The sequence below is a fragment of the Passer montanus genome, unplaced genomic scaffold, assembly GCF_014805655.1.
Source record: "Passer montanus isolate IOZ18808 unplaced genomic scaffold, ASM1480565v1 scaffold13, whole genome shotgun sequence".
In the NCBI taxonomy this organism is placed as follows: domain Eukaryota; kingdom Metazoa; phylum Chordata; class Aves; order Passeriformes; family Passeridae; genus Passer; species Passer montanus.
In genome coordinates this window covers 1,800,909-1,820,322 of record NW_024359832.1, presented here as the reverse complement: position 1 = coordinate 1,820,322, position 19,414 = coordinate 1,800,909, and the positions used below count along the sequence as shown (strand labels likewise).

At 36.8% G+C, this 19,414-nt stretch overlaps 1 protein-coding gene across 8 annotated transcripts in view; it reads right to left on the bottom strand.

Moving 5' to 3' along the window:
• Positions 1-19,414, bottom strand: part of CLOCK (clock circadian regulator) — a 65,000-nt gene that overhangs the window by 6,304 nt on the left and 39,282 nt on the right. For 6 of the 8 annotated variants that reach the window (XR_005626487.1, XM_039698748.1, XM_039698750.1 and 3 more), the window contains exons 8-22: positions 18,741-18,830; positions 17,355-17,475; positions 15,688-15,801; positions 13,159-13,277; positions 9,362-9,444; positions 9,032-9,138; positions 8,435-8,582; positions 8,153-8,228; positions 7,120-7,261; positions 6,644-6,744; positions 5,640-5,729; positions 4,353-4,511; positions 2,826-3,032; positions 1,406-1,614; positions 838-1,114 (exon numbers count right to left, since the gene is read on the bottom strand). Coding sequence is in view for 7 of the 8 variants with exons in the window: in XM_039698748.1 (XP_039554682.1) it covers positions 838-1,114; positions 1,406-1,614; positions 2,826-3,032; positions 4,353-4,511; positions 5,640-5,729; positions 6,644-6,744; positions 7,120-7,261; positions 8,153-8,228; positions 8,435-8,582; positions 9,032-9,138; positions 9,362-9,444; positions 13,159-13,277; positions 15,688-15,801; positions 17,355-17,475; positions 18,741-18,830 (2,043 nt within the window). In the remaining variant the exon portion in view is untranslated. The remainder of the gene's footprint in view (positions 1-837; positions 1,115-1,405; positions 1,615-2,825; positions 3,033-4,352; positions 4,512-5,639; positions 5,730-6,643; positions 6,745-7,119; positions 7,262-8,152; positions 8,229-8,434; positions 8,583-9,031; positions 9,139-9,361; positions 9,445-13,158; positions 13,278-15,687; positions 15,802-17,354; positions 17,476-18,740; positions 18,831-19,414) is intronic. The other 2 variants (XM_039698753.1, XM_039698754.1) reach the window with 2 other exon arrangements.

Sequence of the window (19,414 nt, the reverse complement as noted above, 5' to 3'; positions counted from 1 at the left end):
TAGATTAGGCACAGACCTTTTGAGATCTTCATATTTCACATATCTGTTTCACCAGAATTAAGTCAAAATTGTGTAAACTTTTACATTTAGAAGCAGAGATACAGACACTACCAACCTGCTAAACAGCCTCTCCAGTGCTCTAGCCACCACTACATCTCTTTCACCAACTCCAGATGCTGGGTGACACACGTTCCAGTAATTAATTGGAATCAACAAATGGCAACAGATTTCCCATCAATTCCTTCTACCTTCTGTTTCTTTTAGAGATTTCCTATTTTTACACTCCTTGGGTTTATTTTCCTTCTCTTTTGACCCCATGTCTCTTCTTTCTCCACTCAAATAAGGATCTTCCCTACTCTCTGCTTACAAAGTTACTTGCTGCTCAGCCTCCCCTGAGCAATTCCCCTACAGTAATTCTGTAGCCAAGACAGAATTTCATGCCTCATGTTATTGGGACATGTCTTGCTTTGGGCTGTGTGCTGCTTTCCAGACCAACCATCATCTCTCATACCTTACTGCATTAACATGTAAAGTTAATAAAAGAAAATGCAAACTGTTTTAAAGGAAATATCCTACAGTCAATTAGGAGCAGCAATTCAAAGGGAAAAAGATGTAAGGCACGACAATGCATGGAGTAACACAGCAGGAAACACCACCTCTCTTTAAGCAATAGGATTTTAGGGAACGTCTACGGAATAAACTTACCTCATGCATTTGGCTTATTCACAGGTTACTATTTTAAGTGTTTTGTTTTCAGGTAAAGCACCCCTGGATAACCTAGCAATGCTGAAAGTGCCAGGACTTGGAAAAAATTGTAGAAAGCTCTACATTCCTTACCTGTAGGAACTGCTGGGGGTGCTGGGTCAGCTGTGACTGAGCTGGTTGTTGCACTGTGGTGAGCTGCTGCTGATGGTCCTGCTGACTTTGTTGCTGCTGCTGTTGCTGCTGCTGCTGTTGTGTTATTGACAAAGTCTGTGGCTGCTGCTGCTGAGCAGCAAAAGTGGGATAAGCTGTCACCACCTGTCCCATAAACATAGTACTTGGTACCATTACCGCTCCACATGCTACTGGGGCCGTGACAAGTTTTGTTACAAGTTGCTGACCTTGAGAAAATCTGTTAATAGAAAAAGACATTTGGAGTCCCTTCAGGAAAAAAAATACATGAAGCATCACATACACTTGAGAAAAGCAGATTTCTCAAAGCCATATTTTTCTATAACAAGATGGGTTTTGATAAGCCTGCCCTGTTACTTTGGGCAGTTTAGTTTGAAGGGTTGTATCCATACCACTGAAACACAAATCACACGCTCTTTTTAATGCTATTTTAGCTCCTTTTGTATATGGTGCAGCTGTATAAGCTTACCATTATAAAACCTCACCTTAAATATAGGTATTGAAGATTTACCTGATTTGTCTGTCCTGTGTAAAAGTGGTTACTGCAGCAGCATTCTGGTTGTTGTTCTGTGGTAAGCTAGAGGGAACCTGCACCACATTTCCTGCTGTTGGCTGAGAAATCACCATAGTGTTGTACAAAGGTGCTGAGACTGTGTTCTGTGACTGACTGGCAAGAGAAGACTGTTGATTGTGTCCACTAAGTACATTTTGCTGATTATGCTGAAAAGGAATTTTGACATAGTAAGTTGAAAATAGCCAGGTACTACAGCTGTTCTCCTCACTGTCACTGCCCATACTTCAAAACCACCAGCTTTTTCTATTCAAATAAATTCTTAATTCAAAGTACACAAGTATTTCTACTGACTGAGGATTTACAGGTGGGACTTGACCTTGAACATCTGAGTCTCTTACATTAATTTCCTTTCCTGTTCAGGTTATTTTTTTCCCTGAACTTTTCAGCTACTTGCATACTGTTTATTCAAAATTATCATTTTAATCCTTTAGCATTTTTGTGTCCAACTTAAGAGTAAAATGTGCACATAACATCAAGAATTTTTTACTTGAAAATTTGGAACTAGCCTACTGCTGAGATGGTAAAATGTATCACTAGTCTGGCGCTTCACAAATCTCTAAAAGAAAGTATGGAATGTATAAAAGGGTCCAGAGGAGGGTGACCACAGAGATCAGATGTATATGGGGTCTCCATACACATAATGGTCAAAACCATTGGAAGTATTCAGCATGAAGAAACAGCTTTTGTGGGGATACCTGCTGTTGAGTGTTATGCCTCTGCTGAATTGTTACAGTCAAGTTTATGGTGTAAGTTAAGAGCTATTTCTTTGTAACACTGTTAGGTTTAATATATAGTCCATACACATAATGGTCAAAACCATTGGAAGTATTCAGCATGAAGAAACAGCTTTTGTGGGGATACCTGCTGTTGAGTGTTATGCCTCTGCTAAATTGTTACAGTCAAATTATGGTGTAAGATAAGAGCTATTTCTTTGTAACATTGTTAGGTTTAATATATAAGTTGAGTGCTGTTAAGCTTTTAGGCCATGTTCCTTTGTATCTTTGCCCTTGCTGTCCTTTTGTCACATGCACTGAAACATATACACACACACTCTCCCCTAGATAGGTCTCAGTTCACTTCTGTTTTGATAGCCTGGATTTTGTTTGGTTTTGTTGCTGCTTGCTTTTTCCTTATTGTGCCTTAACTATCCTGTAAGTAGTAGAGTGAATCTTGCCAACAAACTTCGTCATGCTGCCACTTAATATTAAATCAAGCTTTTGCTGATACCCTTGCCAATGATTTTTTTAAGAAATCTCAAACACTTGTTCATAGCAGGGGAATGTCAGGGAAGATGTTGCATTTCAGCTGTGGTTTTGAGCAAATATTCTATCCAGAAGAATTAGTAATAGAATTTTACCTGTGTTGCAGTACTCTGCAAAGGCTGCTGCTGTATCATGTGTGGAGTATTTATATGGCCCGTGTTCATCCCACTTTGAGTCTGATTAGTCTGAACAACTTGACCTTGCATGTTTATTGGCGTAAGCTGCTGAACAGTTGAAGAATTTCCAGAAGGAAGCTGCACAGAACCAAAGTTGAGTCCAGAAGCTGACTGCTGCAAGAACATCTTAAAAAATTCCACAAGTTATAGGGTCAGTATTCAGAGACTCAACTCTATCTGGTAAGAATCAGAATTCTAATTTCCAGAGTTCTAAACATTAACATTCAACATTTGTTCTTAAAGAAAAAGCACCATTTAGAGACTAACCAGTAATGCAGTCTACAACTATCTAAAGGCAAAACATATTTGAGATGACACTTCTTTTTGTAGGACCTTCCTCAGTAACACTAAATCAGATGAAGAAAATGTCTGAATTAGTACATCCAGGCATAGCATCAAGAATGTAATCTTCTCTGGCATTCAGGAAATCATCATGATTATACTGAACTTTCCAACACTGTTGTAATAAACAGAATTCAGCACAAAAATATTGTGCTCTTTACAAAAAGTTAGGCCCAAGCCTACAACAAGGCAGAATGTGCATCACTGCACATTCCTGAACAAGGTCCCTCCTCACTGCATGGAAAGGAGAACTGTGAATCTCTCCTTTTGAGACATGGATAAGGCAGTTTACTGCTGGCATGTTTACACTAAACATCACACAACACTGAAAATGGCACACACCAGAAACTCCTACTCTTCCAACATTATTTAAGCAACATACTCAATACTCCCAGGAAGTATTTTTTCTATTCTTTAGTCACAATCCAGACTGAAAATATTAAATTATTTCCCTAAAATGTATCTTAGTTTGAGGTGATCAGGTTTTTTTTTGATTGGGTCTTTTAACCAGAAAAACCCAATAGGATAATTATTTTCTTCCAAATATAGCTGCTGAAAAGACAATGACAAAAATAGAAAAATATACACTGGTTAAACAAAATCAGAAATCACATAGTCAGCTGCTAGACTGAGTAATGCACCCTCTAGACTTCCTGTCTTTCTGGCTCAGTAACTCCTTCAAGTTTACAATGCAAAGTAGAGCCATTCAGCCTGATAGGACAGTTTAAGAAACAAAGAAACAGGGATTTAACATCCTCAGAGCTAAAAAATAAAAACAGATCCTGCAAATTTTGGATTAATATTCTAATGACTGCAAAACTTAGCAAGAATTAACAACCACTCCATCCTTTTCATTTAATTAGGTTAAGTGATAAGCTAGGCTTGACCTGCTCAACACTGGGGCATTTCCAGATGCATTTGGAAGCAAAACATCAGGTACCTCTGGAACAGCAGCTTCAGATACTATGGATTTTAGACATATTAGGCCCAGATGACAGCTGACAGGGAATATGGAGGATCATGTTGTGGAATTAGGTGCCCAAGACACTTTTCAGCTGCCTAAATTCTCTACAGATGAAACCTGTAAGTGATCCACTAACTCACCTGGAGTCCTTGACCATGAACAATTTGAAGCTGCTCTTGAATCTTACGCAACTCTTCCTGCTGCCGATGAATGTTTGCCTCTATCATGCGTGTTCTTTGCTCTAGCTGGTCCTTCAGATGCTGCATAGCTCCTAATTGAGCTGAAAACTGAAACACAGGCTGTAGTGCAATGAATAAATTAAAAGCTGAGCAAAAACTACATTTTATTCACAAGAGATAAGTACAGTCCTCCACAAAAGCAAAGAAATCAAGCATTGCTCTTCAAATTATTAATAAACCATAATCTGAGGACCAATTAGTGAGTATGAAAACATCACAGAATCAGCATTTAATTGATGTATGAGAATTGGTGAACTAAAAGAATTCCATAGCACAAGAAATTGACTGGTGTCCAAATCACAAACATATATATGTATGGGTGTGTGTCTAGCCTTAGTAATTCACATGTACTGTATATGTTAAAGTTCTCTTATGTTAAAAATTATAATTGTGCCAGTTTAGAAAGAAAGATTCACCCAGAGCTAAAATATAAAAATAACTCGGGAATACCCTCAGTCACCAAAAGCTGAAGGCTGAGTTCACAAAGAAACTATTTGCCACTTCTGTTTTTCTGCAGACATCTGCTATAGGCCCCAAGTCAGTGTAACCTTTTGATACCTATATCCTGTTCTTATTACACAGCAGCATTTCACAGACCAAGCAGCCTTGTGTTACAAAGCACATGCCTGAAAGCTGCCAGCCGAGTTGATGGATTTTTAAATTCATGCCCTACAATATTTTAGCTTTAACTACTTTTATATCTATGTTGCTAATGCACAAGGCTGAAAACCATATCCGTACAAATAACAGGAAGAAAAAATTAAAGCAAAAGTGTCAAATTACAGAATTTGCTCATTTCAAGATAATCATTTGGCATCAAAGGACTCAATTTCTTAGCCCATGGATCCAGCCTGTCCAGATCCCTCTGCAGAGCTTTCCTGCCCTCCAGCAGATCAACAGTCTCACCCAACTGGGTGTCATCTGCAAACTCACTGATGGTGACCTCAATCCCTTTGTCCATATAATCAATAAGTATATTAAACTGGACTGGCCCTAGTACTGAGCCCTCTGGAACCCCACTGGCTGCCAGGTGGATGCAATTCCATTCACCACCACTCTGGGGCCTGGCCATCCAAACTGTTTTTCTCTCAGTGAACAGTGCATCCACCCAAGCCACAGGCAGCCCATTACTGCAGGAGAACAAGACTGTTTAAAAAATAATAAACAATAAATTGAGTTAATCCATACCTGAGTCATTCCAGACTGGAGCTGTAAAGTTGCAGGCTGAGATATTGCTGGTTGTGTTACAGGTTGTCCAAGAGACTGTGAGCTTAAGGACTAGGATTAAAAAAATTGTTCCATAAGCATAAGAGAATGAACTTCATATTTGACATGAAGTATTTCTTTAAAGTCAAATTTAAAACAACATTATATGAACATATAATAGAAACTAGTAAATTGTTTCCTGAAATACCTAACCTTAGTTATTAGAGAATTAAGAAAACAAAAGCAATTGATTATCTACATAATATACACATAATTTTTCTACTGCTAAAAATATATATAAGCAGTAGGTATAAAACAGAAATTACAACTACAAGTATTTCAGAAGTCTCAATTTCAACAAGTTTGGAAGTTAACAACTTCGATTTATTCTTTAACGTTTTTTTAGAAATATTATGTATTATATTTCCATATTAATAGAAATATATATATTAATCTGTGTTTAAAATTATAATGCATATTTTAATAAAATGTATATGAAGTGAATGTATTAGTTCAACAGGAAAACGAGCACCAAGGACATGAGGCATGACAATTTCTCATACTACCAAGATTTCAGAAAGGATATGGAAGTACTCACTAATATGCTAAGTCATAAATTTGTATGAGTTCTCTATAGGGACACACACAGCATTACATTGGTAATTTTACATATATATATGTGTGTGTACTAAAAATCCAGAATCACAGAAAAGTTCTGTGTGAATAAAAGCAGAGATTCATTCACATTCCTTCAAATCCTAATGACAAAACCTAAATACATATATGCTTAATTACTGTATTCCTTTAAAATCTAGTATACCAAAGTTGCATAACGATGATGCAATTCTAAGACACGTATTCCAAGAGAAACTCCTAAAGTTTAAATTATGTTTTCAGAAGAAATAAAACAAAACTCATATGGATTTAATAATAGCTTTTACAGGTGAACTCTACTGTTTAAGTACAACATGCTTCTCTGAAGTTACCTGACTGCTCAGAGATGATCTTCTTTGCGCAGTCTTTTCATGACTAGATAAGCCTTGCCTTGGAGGAGTGCTAGTGTCCACTGTCATTTTAGTTGGTGTTGCTGACAATGTTGAGAGTTAGAACAGAAAGAAACATCTTAATTGTTATCTCAATTCTGTAATGCAATAACCTAATTACAGGAAGCTTTTAATGAATAAAAAAATCTGTAAAGGCTTGGACTCTTTTTTCCCCCTGACAACCCACCAGCAGTGCAATCTGACGGATTGAAATAGGGTGTATTAGTGTCTGATATTGTACTCTGGAAGTAAAACTACCTTTCAGAGTAGGCTGCAGATCTCTCAGCCATCATAAAGGGTATCTTCACCTGCACACTTCTCATAAAATGATTATTAACTGTCAGTTGTGCATTTAATACAATTAAGTAGAGGAAGCCCTCATTGGGAAAGCATTTCTGTTTTCAATAGTTGGTGCTTACATGAATGATCCGATACTGCAGTATGTGAAGATTTTCTTGAACTCCTGGAGGAAGCAGAAGGTGTGGGGCTGGTATCAAACCTTTCCAGTGCTTCTTTGAGACTCACTGTGTTTATGTGATTGTCAGACCCAGAGTCCTGACTCTGAAGAGACACACACAAACAACAATCATTTATCTAATCCAGCACACAACACACATTTCTGTTAGAAAATCTCTCAGACCTTTTTGTTTCTAATCAACCCCCTTACACAGGTGACCATGCAGAAACAGTGGCCTGTTGATGGCTGTAAGCTCTGTTTCCATTTGAGGCTTTTATCCTTGAAAACCAAAGCTATATAAGCCTAGAAACCGAAATGCAGGCAGACTTAGGCCACAAACTGACTACTGAGCTGACCTCCTTCTGTAGCCACTCATTTCACTCTGAACAACAGTATAATGAGTGAACTGCTTATTCCTTTGAGAAAGGATGAGTTTGTTGCATTAAGAGCACTGACAGATGGAACTTGTGAAACTGCCAAAGGAAAACATTTCTGAACTGTCAGACTGAAACAAGTCAGATCATCTCCACAAGCTGATAAGACTCACTGAGCTTCCAAGGACATTAATTCAAAATAAATTTTGTATACTTTTAAGAAGTTGGACAGAACCACACAGTTAAACAGATTCTAGTTTCCTACTGGGAACTCCTTCTTGGCGTGTTGACCTTGGTTTTTCAGATTATGGGTACTTCCAGTAAGGGAAGTACCATTTATTTAGGAATCTAACGTTGCAGAAATCAGATCTTAATAAAAACTTATGGGTGTTATAACTGTTATAACTACATGCATATTAATTCCTGAAAAGAGAAGGGTGTTATAGGCAGAGTTAAGCACTCTTTCTAGACTTCCTTGATAATTTTCAATAGTCACATTTTTTAGAGATGGAATAATGACTTTATTTGGGGACAAATGGGACAAAATACTTTTTGCTGCTGTATTTGCTTGAGTATTTTTAGTATGTGAAGACATAAAATAAAATTATATGAAATACTCACTTTATCTGCTGTTATCTCTGGGAGAGACTCCTCAATACCAAGTTCTCGTCGTCTCTCTGCTCTAACTTCTGCATAACTAGAAGAACAAACCAAAGATGACTGCTACATCATGGGATGATTTAAAAAATACACCTCAAAGGCCAAACTCATCAAAACCACACTGCTTATAAAGTATTTCAAGAAGTTTTCCAGTGATTCTTCACACTGCTATAATTTCTCCATCTCCAAAATACTATCAAGATAGCTCCCATACCAGTAGGATTACTTTAAAAAATAACCTACCTTACAACAGTGTGCGTACAGACAATAAACTCTGGTCTGGAATTCCACTGGTGATACGTGATATAGTAATGAGTTTGCAGCCAAATCCATTGTTGTCCCTTTGTGAGGAATCTGTAGTAACATGACTTCCCTTTCCCATATTGCATTACTATAAAGATGAAGAATAAAGTTTACTGTCTTGCCAGGTTGTAAATGCTCCAATTACATTAAAAGAATATTATTTCCCAGGTTCATATTGCCCAAACCCATGTCTAAATCCAGTATGAAGACAATGACCAAGAACAGGTTCACAAATTTTCCACCAGCTTTTGCACTTATTCAACATTATAAAGCCTTTTAAATGCCATTGGAATAACTGGAAAAGTATTAGTCATAGAGCTGTGCACTCCAATTTACCACAATGAACCCCCAGAATTGTAAGATAAAGTTAAATCTATTTTGTAGTTCTGTACCAAAAGAAAAAAGATACAGAACAGCAGTATAATAATGTCAAACGAATGGGAGCAAAGACACTTCACTCAAAATATCACAAGATTTCACCAGAACAGTTGATCAATTTAACAAACTTGCTTGTTTTAGTGACTTAGTTGTACTCACAATGCTCATGACATTTTGCCAGATTATCTAGATCATCCACATGATAATAATCATAGCCTGATGTTCCCAAAACTTCAAATGGAAGATAACCTATTATCGGAGGTGCCCTAATTAATAAAAAAATCAATGTCATTTTATTTTCACACACATGAAGGAATCTCAAACAAATCAGAATTAATTATATAAGCTTTCTTGTTTACAGTACATGCTCCAAAGAAAATTAAAAAATTAAACCCAACACAAGCTAGTTAATGCAGATTAGTGAACTCCTAATATTACAGCCACCACTCTGATTCATCTGCTATTGCTACTACACAGAAGGAACTGCACCTGTGATCCAAGAATAGGAACTTCCATTCTAAGCTGTGTCTAGATGTGAACTCTTCGTTGGGTTCTTCAACAGTGCACATTTCCTAAAAAGGAAAAAAACCAAAAACTCTTAAGACTGCTCTATTCTAGTACCTAAGCTCTTTCAAAATCCAGACATACCTAAAGTTAGTAGATAATTCAACAATAGTTATAACGTTATTTTTAGACAGCTTCATTGGTTTTGCTTGTTTAGACGCACAGTACTGAGGCAGAATCTAATCTGAATCTAATCTCAACTGTGCCAAGCTGATGCTTGCTTGATTTAAATGGACTAACCATGTCATGAGATTAAACTCAAATGCAGTATCTACAATCACAGTAGTACAAGCAGAAACCCACAGTTCCTGCAGTTATGCTTTTAAATTGTAACACGCAAAAGAGATGAAACATTCCCACTGGCCTGATTACAGTCTGTGTTTATAATGGGTAAAACCCAACATCAGTAAGATGGTCACATTACTCTTGAGTTTAGGAATACGATTTTCCCTTTGGTGAACACAAAGTACTCTAAATCTCTTTGAGTGCACAGACGTGTACTACCAATAACACATTATTCTTATGTTTAGAACTCATGAAAAGTAAGAGAATGGCTGTGTTTCTATTACAACAGACCCTTAAGGTGTTCTGCACATCATTCTAAATGTATTCCACTCAAATGTATTCAGAGCATGTCAGCCAACTTCTACTGTCCCTTTTGAGAAAGGTAAAGATGCCCCACTGAGTGCTGTGCCTCATGCAGAGACAGTCACAACACCACGCACCCCAAGCCAGCCAATTCTTTTGCAAACTCCTCTAGTACTGCCTTACAAGAAGGAAGAGGGATGATGGAATACATGCACACAAATACACCCTTCAAAGAATTACATTAAAATTAAGAGATAAGTGAATCTTTCTTTTTTGAACACCTGCACACATTTGTCATTTGTAGGAGCCTGCAATGATATTCCCAGCGCCAGGAGCACACTGCAATCTACTGATGATCAGGTACAAGAGTTTCCTAAAGACTGCAATGTAGAAGCTGCTGTTACACTGGCAGAATAATCATAACAAGTGTGGACAGACGAGCACACTGCTGCCCTGCAAACATCTGTAACTAAAGTAGTCCTGCAGAAAAATACAGTAGAAGACCAACACAGGGACCACCTTTCTTTTCATTCTTTCATTATTTTTTTATAATCTAAAGAGGTTAATTGCATACTTTGCAGTTTTTTAAACAGATCTAAGTTTTCTTTCTATAAAAGGCAAAAGTGACCATAACTAGGCAATGTTTTTTCCTCACATTCATCACTGTAAAATCTAAAGACAATGACCTAGAAAATTACAGAACAATGGATGAATTAGATGGAGGCAATGAACCAAACAACTCTGGGCACAAATTTACGACTGTTGATGTGAACTCCAGTCAGCAAGACTTAAGCTTCAAACCTGAAACTACCCCTAGAACCCAAAGCTCATCTACTTTTCTAAAATTACAGCATTTAATAAAGCACCACTCAAAGTAAGAGAAATGACAGAACAAGAGTATATCCTTGAGATATACTTTTGATTTGTTGCTTCTTTTGATCTAAATATTTTGGCACAAGTCAAAACAAAAGTGAAGTGCAGGCAGTAAAACCACAGTAAAAACATAATGGTTAGAGAGGAAATGGCAGCAGGTTAGTATCCAATTACTCAATGCATTTATATTAATGATTTGCAGATATTCCACTGTAAAATACCCCTGGGCAGAAGCCAGCTTGTTCAACAAGGCGTCTTGTTGAAGTTGTCAACAAGGCATCTAGAAAAGAAAGGACTTTCATTTGTAACAAAAAGTATTCTGGTAAAATCCTTTTGGCTGGATTAATCCTGCCTTCTTGATAGGATGCAATCATCAACTAGCCAAAATGCAAGACAAATGTTTTAAAGAATGTGTACAACCAAACGCCTTCACTAGAACACAAAATTTGTGAGATGTTTTGTTGCGGAAGTGGTAGAGTCATATGCATAAAATAAAAGCGTAAACTTTAAAGGTGCAAAAAGCATTGCATATCCTGAGAAATTGCATTTGAGAAAAAAAAGTCTGGAACCATATGCCAACTGAAAGAAAGAGAATAAGTACAGATGAGCAGGAACGTTCTACCTTAAATAATGCAAGTACTGAAACACACATCTCCTTACTGGCTGCATCACACATTTGTTAGTGAAGTTACTGGGATTGTAAAATTCCTGACATACACTAATTTGCTAAAGTCTAGTCAATGCTAGCCTCAATAATAACAGAAGGTATCAAGTCTTTAATGTAAGTCTTCTTCAAAAGATTTACCAAATAAACAGCATCAGTTGAAAATCCCCAGAGGATCTTAAAAATTTTGTAGAACGGAAGCTTCCTTGGGCACTAAGGCTTCCGAGATTCAAGTACAGGAATGGAACTTTGGCCAGAGTATAATCTGTAAGGCTTTAGCCTGCAGGAGACTGAGACACTTGAAGATCATAAATGGATGTTCCGCAGCTTCCAGAAGTAGGAAACATAGAAGTTTCTGAACTGTCAGACTTTAAAAGACAGAAGCAATTGCCAATGTCCAAATGTGCAAATTTTTTTCCACAATTATTTCATGAAGCAAAAATCCCACATATAACATCTCTACCAACTGCAGGCATAACAGGAAGAATAATTTTTAGACCTGCATGGGAAGAAAAGTGTCACATGAAAGATTTCCATACCTTCAGAAAGAATAAACTTTCTCTGGCATAGAGTCTGGAGAGACAAAATTCTTATTCAGCCCGACAGAACTGTAGAAATTTATATGATTTCTCCACAGGCTCCCTACTATGCTTTTGAAGTGCAAAGTATATAAACCACGTCTTCAGAAGCTACCACCAACAGTCTTCAGCTTAAGACATTAGTGCTTTAAACTTAAGAGGCAGAATGTTTAAATGTTAAGTTCTTGTACTATAGATAGTAGTTTAACATCAAGCCACATATATTTCATGGCATTACCTTACAGCTGAATTGCAAAAACAAACATTAGATAGCAGACTATCCTGAACCTTGATTCATGTATTCATGAAACATACAATTGGAATCACAGTCACAGACTATACTGTACTGCATTCTGAGTATTTATTTCAACTGGTTTTGGAGAGAAGCAGGATTATACTTACTGAACTACAAGTATCATATCCATTCAATTCTAAACTTGGAAAGGCACCTTCACATTGTACATTAGCAGCCAAGCAAAATGTTAGATTTAAAGCACTGACTTTCTGAATAACTGCATTGAAACAAAAGATTTCTGTTACCTCAAACCCAACTCTTCATTACTGAGAAGTAATGTAGTAATGAAAAGCTTTTATTAAGCCCTCTGAGATTTACTTGTGTCAAACCCTCTGAGATTTACTTGTGTCAAACTGCAGAAAGACCACCAGTAACAAAAAATTCATATCCAAGTTTCAACTAAAATCAATCATTTCTTGAAGTGGAATCTCAGTGTAATCTTTCATGCTGTTTAATTCATCTTGCTAAATTATATTCTTGTGGACTTATTCTTGCATATACCTCTTTTATGTTACCATTTAAAATTAGTGTTCACCACAACTTTGTTTGATACTTTGCATAAAACTTAGTCTATTTGAAGTAAGAAACAGACACTTTCAGTTTCATATAATAGAATTCCTTATGGTTTTCATGAATATTTTTAATGTTGTTTGCATTCTCTCTGAAGTTTTCCCATTCAGAGTCTATTTAAGAATGATATAAAAGTGATCTCATTTGTACCTACCTTGATAAATTGAGGTGTAGCTAATCTAACTGTAGCTACAAAGCAAACTTTCTCTTCATATGAGGGCCGGTGTGATCTCTGAATAGTTCCTTCAAAACCATTGTGCGCGGAGTTGGGAACTGAGGGCAGACAGAGGAGATGACAACACACATGACAATATAAGTATGGAGGGAAATGACAGAAATATCAGAAGGTAAGTGGCCCAATATTTATCTGTGGTTTGCTTGTAACTTAACAGGCATTCAGAAAAATGCTCCATATTGACACTTACATGGACAGAAACAGCACCACAGTAGTAGGAGTAGTTACATAGGAGTAATGGGAACATGGCCAACAAGTAACTTTCCCAAAGAACTAAAACTACCACTGATATGATATTATTGCTGACAAAGCATTTCCAAGGAACTAGCAACAGTTCTAATCCTTGCTAACTGATAAAAATAACTGGATTACACTTTCTTAAAAATATCTCTATATTTTGGCTCATTTTTTCTTTTGAACTCTGAGGTAAGCATTTATTTTCTAGACTTTCCATCACATTTAAACAACAAATGCTGATGACATACTGAGTAACAGAAGAATCAAAGGCACAATTATGGGAGTGAAAGAATCAGGATACTGAGCTGGGAACAAATTCCACTTATTGAATCATAGAGATGGAATCAAAAGGAGGCAAAGGATGGGCTAGACCTCGAAACAGAGTACCCTTATCTTTCATTTCCTGAAGTTAACAATTTAGTTTATATTTACTAAGGTCTACAGATGGTGATTTCAAAACACTTTGAGGCTTTTCAAAGCCCAACTGGCTTTAATTCAGCTCTAGACTAGAACTCCTACTTCTTCATGCAGTTTCATCTTACAGCTCCTTGCTCTTTCCATCAGAAAGAAAATAGTTTCTTTTCTTTTTATCTTAGCCTTTATCTTAGTCCTTTGTTCTTCAGAGTTTATCTTGCCTTGTGCTAAGTGTGCAGTGGGATTATTTAATGTGATGTAGACTATATTTTAGAAAGGCTTTTGCATTTTCTCAGCTTGGTGGCTGGTCATGGTGATGTGATCTTGTTTAGCTCACATTCCACAGTAACTCCTTTTACTAAAGGACTGCTATATGGCTGGCTGCAACCATCCCTGTTCATATAGTTTGACTTTCCTAAATGTAGTAACTTGCATTGTTTCTTAGTCAATTTTTCTGGGTTTTTAGCCCAAATTAATTTTATTCTAAATTTGGGGATGAATTCTTCTGTTTTTTTTGGTGGATTATTTCATAACTGCAATCGATGTTCCATTTTTGTAACATTAATGAAAATACTGATCAAATCCAGAAGTTGTCAATTAAAATTGCACTTTGATGGTGAACACTGGTAACCTCTCCAATGAGTTAGTGCAGCTACCCTCTAGCAATTTCAATTAACATGTGCTTCCCTTACACGTTTGTGAGAAGAAAATATGATAACAAAAACATATTTTAAAAGTCCATCATTTGTTTGTGCTTTATCCTCTTATCCACACAGTGTGTTACTCTTTGGTAGAGGAAGCTGAACTGACTTGATGCTATTTCTACCTGAAAAATCCACAGCGATTGCTATTCAATTCCCTGCTAGCTTCCCGAAACTCATACATAGTTTAATTATTTGTTCCAAAGTATTTCCAAATATTGAATTGCAACCAATAGGTCTGCAGTTTCCCAACTCCTCACTCCAAGACTACCATAATATCTAGCCTTTTCAGGACTGTTTCTTGTCTCTCCTATAATATTACACAACTGCATTTGTATTAAGAGTAAACGTCTTCTCATTTTGTGAGAGAAACACTGGTATCAGATAAAAAACCCCACAGATTTATTTACAACATACTGGTTTTTCATAATAATTTTGGGTGAGCTTTCTAAGAATCTACTACTGATTACACTGCAGAACCCACTTGGACAAATAAACAGGCTGCTCAAGTAAACAGTCAGTACAACCTAGCCAAACAGATTAGAGAAAGATTATACATAGCTAATAAAAATCATTTCAGTGGAAGGGAATAGGAACTCAATGCAAAAAACTGTACAGCCCACCCACTCATCTCAGTGGTAATTCCTGTCAAGTGAAGAACAGAACTGAAATGGTGGGGGGAACCTACATTTTCCTTCCCAGCTGCCTGTGCAGGTACTCAGTACCACTAATCTTCAAGTTAGTCACCTGCTTAAATATGGCTTATGCTGAACTAAATTCAGACTCTTTATGTTAAAGCATTTGCTTAAATTTCTCTTACATTCTTTTAAACAATGTTTTACTGAATACTAGTTTTCTTTAATTTAAATCATTAAGCACAATTACTACATTTTGCATTCAAATACACAGACCTGCAATACATGATAGGCAATTTTTCTTCTTTTCCATTACACCAATATAGAAGTGACAAAAGTGCTTTAAGATCTTCTTTTGAAAGCCTGATTTTAGTTCACCTATATTTTGCACTGTAGTCCCAAGCCAGTTTAACTGTGCAGCTACCTACGTGTTCCATTCCAACACTGCTGAAATTACTTACCATGATTCAAACACTTGAAATTTCCTATAAATTTTACATATTCATATGTAGGTTGCTCTTTTGGATCTATTGTTCCTCGCAGCATATGGCAACAGAATTCTAGCTGATTTTTTGCTAGAAAAAAAAAAACAACAACCAAAGTAATAAGCTGTATGCTTGATGCTACACATGCAACATGAAATGGAAAACAGGAATAATTAAGCTGAATACAACTGAGGTACTGTAAGTGCAGTGGTTACAGCTGGCTACAGTGATGCCTAGGAGTGGCTACCTAGAACAGAGGCCAGACAAGATTAAGAGAATAAAGTGGGTACAGTAAAACCCTGGGCAGTCAGAAGCCTTCCAGAGGATACACCCAAGATGGACAATGGTCATGAGCTTTTCAGACAGATATACATTTGGTCCATTTACATATCAGGGGTTAATCCTCCAATTACAGCTTCAGGTAATAAAGTCATATACCCCCAGTTTACTCCCCTCCTCTCCCCCAATTCACTTTTCTTTAAAATTTTCGGGGCCTGAGGCTGTAGGGTGTCCTTCAATCTCAGGCCTAGAGGGATGGTTTTGTCTGAGCAAAATGTGAACTAACACTTTATATGGAGTTTACAGTTATGCAGTAGTGCAGTATAGGATTTGAAAAATATACAGGGTAAAATCATAAGGCATCAACAGTGTCTGCTTTTAACCAGTATGACAGTAACTAACCTAAAGAACTCCTATAGGTTTTGTGGACAAAGGGCTTGAATATTAGTGACATGAAAACCTCTGAGAACTAGAGCTGTACTAAAGAAAATGCCCTGAACTTAAGTTCACTAAAGCACGTGCTCCCAAACTCCAATAGGCTGCTATGTATTTATACTTGCCAACTGCTAAACTGTCTAAATAGAAGCTCTATAAACAATATGAACAATTCTGACACACAGGAAACTTACAGACTGAAAGGCAAGACAACTTTGAAAATTCTACTCTAGAGCAGGGGTGACACAAAGTAACACTTCTATTCTTCAGGGCTGAAGTATATGTGTTTGCTTAAATAACACTGGAAAAACTGATCCTGTATAATTCCAAGTAGATAGTTTTAACACTACCACTGTACTGGTTTTATCTGGGATAGGGTTAACTTTCTCCACAGCAGCTCACATGTTGCTCTGTTTTGGATTTTGACTAGAACAGTGCTGCAAAGAGAGGGATGTGTCCATTACTGCTCAGCAGCACTTCCTCAGTGCAAAGGCATTCTCTGTATCTCCCTCTGCTGCACTGGGGAGGCTGGGGATGCACCAGGAGCTGGGAGGGGACACAGCAGGGAGAGCTGCACTAAGGGATATTCCATACTGTACGGCACTGTGCTCAGCAATAAAAGCTGGGGAAAGGAAGAAGGGGGAGACATGTGGGTTTACAGCATTTGTCTTCCCAAGTAATCATCACACTTCTTGCTTTCCTAGAGATGGGTGAACAACTCCCTACTGACCAGACAGAGCAAACAAATTCTTTATTTTGCTTTGCTCGTGAAGACAGCTTTTGACTTCACCTTCAATCTGCCTTTATCACAACCCACAAGTTTGCTGACCTTTACTTTTCTGATTCTTTGCCCATCCAACTGAGAGGAGTGAGTGAGTGGCTGTGCAGGGCTGAGCTACTTAGAGGGGTTACCCAAAATAAGTACTTACATTTTAAGTATTCCGGTGTCAAGGAATCACTTTCCAGCAGATGAGAAGACAATATTTTATAAATTTCTGAATGTTCCCCCTCTGGGATAAAATTAAATACACTCTGATCCACAAGATCAGACTGAAAGAAAACGATTTAGTAAGCATTAATTCAAGATGTACAATGTCACAAAGCCTACTATTTTAATGCAAAACAATTCCACAGTTCATTACTGACTCAACAAAGCCACCTGCTGGAATACATATTAGTAATTTCCAAGAAAAAACCTCATTCTGATATGCCCGCCCCATGGAGGGTGGTAAATGAATTCCTTGCTTTGATTCACACGCACACATGGCTTTTGCTTTACCTATTAATCTGTCTTTATCTCAACCCATGAGTTTTCTCACTTTTCCCCTTCCAACTGCCTCCCCCATCCCACTCAGGGGTGATGAGTGAGCTGCTGGGTGAGGATGAGTTGCCAGTTACCATATTTTATAATCACTTCCATAGCTATGGACACAAAACTGCAAACAGCAGAGATGGATGCAGCAAAACTGAACAACTGAACAATTATATGCATAAATGCATTTGGTTAAGTATTCAAAAAAGAGGAATCATAAAATGCCTGTTTAGAATTCATAAATCACATCCAAAAGCCAGAAACAAGAACCTGGCAAATTCTACTAAAAGAAAAAATAAAAATCACAATTACCTGCATATTTTTAAAAATTCTCAGACTGTTATCACACATACCTTAAGAGAATTTATTTTGCTTCTTACCACAGTAAGACAGCTTGCCTTTAAAGAGAATTTGTCCTTCTCTTCTAGGAAAGCACTCAATTTAAGTCATCAATTGCTCTCACTGATTAATTTGCCTCACTTCAGAGTAATATTATTCAAAACTTTAAAAACCAGGATGTTACATGTACCAGTGAGCAATGTCACCCAGATTAAAGATAAGTGAACATGATAAACTCACAAATATATAATGAACTCAAAAAGCAGAACCAGGAGAAATGTATTTATCAGATTGCTTTGTCAAGAAAGAAGTAAAAAGCAGTTTAAAAATTTTCAATTATTAAGATCTTTTGTAATACTCTTCTGACTCATGTAGAGTCTGACAACGCTAAAGGGCCTCCTGCAACCAACTGTTAGACTGAAATTGATGCTAGGCACTTCATAATCCTAACAGTGTGCTGACTGCATTCTGCATTTCCAAAGGAAATGTTTAATATATAAGACAGACCAGTAGGAAGCAGTTGTGCTGAAGAAAAAGTCAGAAGCATTAAAATATAGCATACATCTGTCCTACAATGCCAAAAAGGCCAACAATTAATTAGTACTCAGAACACCAATCAACCACAGACCAACTGATATGTTACTGAAAGCAATTTGTTACTTACTGGCAAATGTTCAAGTAAGGGAGTTATACTTTCAGACACATATATTATATTTCCATCTGTCATAATTGCTAAAAAAAAACCATCAAGAGCCTGAAATTAAACATAACGGGCAGTTAAATAAAAAAGAAACAGAGCATACTAAAAACTTTAAGCTATATTAAATACAGAAAATAATACAGATAATTTTTAGTTTATTACAGAAATGGGAATGTCTTTCCCTACTAAAAATTCTTAATCTGATTTTTACACTAAAAGCATTACAATTTCCATATTGTTCTGTTGTTAAATAATCTGTGGTTTCAGAAGCAAGTACATATATAGACAGCCAACTCCCACTCTGCCTGCCTGTTATTTTTAATTCTGTCACCATTTCAGACATCAGAAAGCTCATAAAAATGAGCTACAGACAAAAGCAAGAAGATGCAGGAAAACTATGAGAAGAACAAGTAAAACAGCCAGCAAAATCAATGAATTTTAGTATTTAAAAATCTCAATACTCCCAATCTCAAAGAAAGAAGCTTGTAGTGAGATTTTATTGCAAACTTGTGAGATACAGTTCTGACTGCCTTATCTTCTACTGAACTCAAATTTCTTTCCTCTGAATACATGTTTCAGTTGAAAACTACCAACAAAAGCATGACAACTGTATTTCTAAATAAAATTTTAAAGCTCAC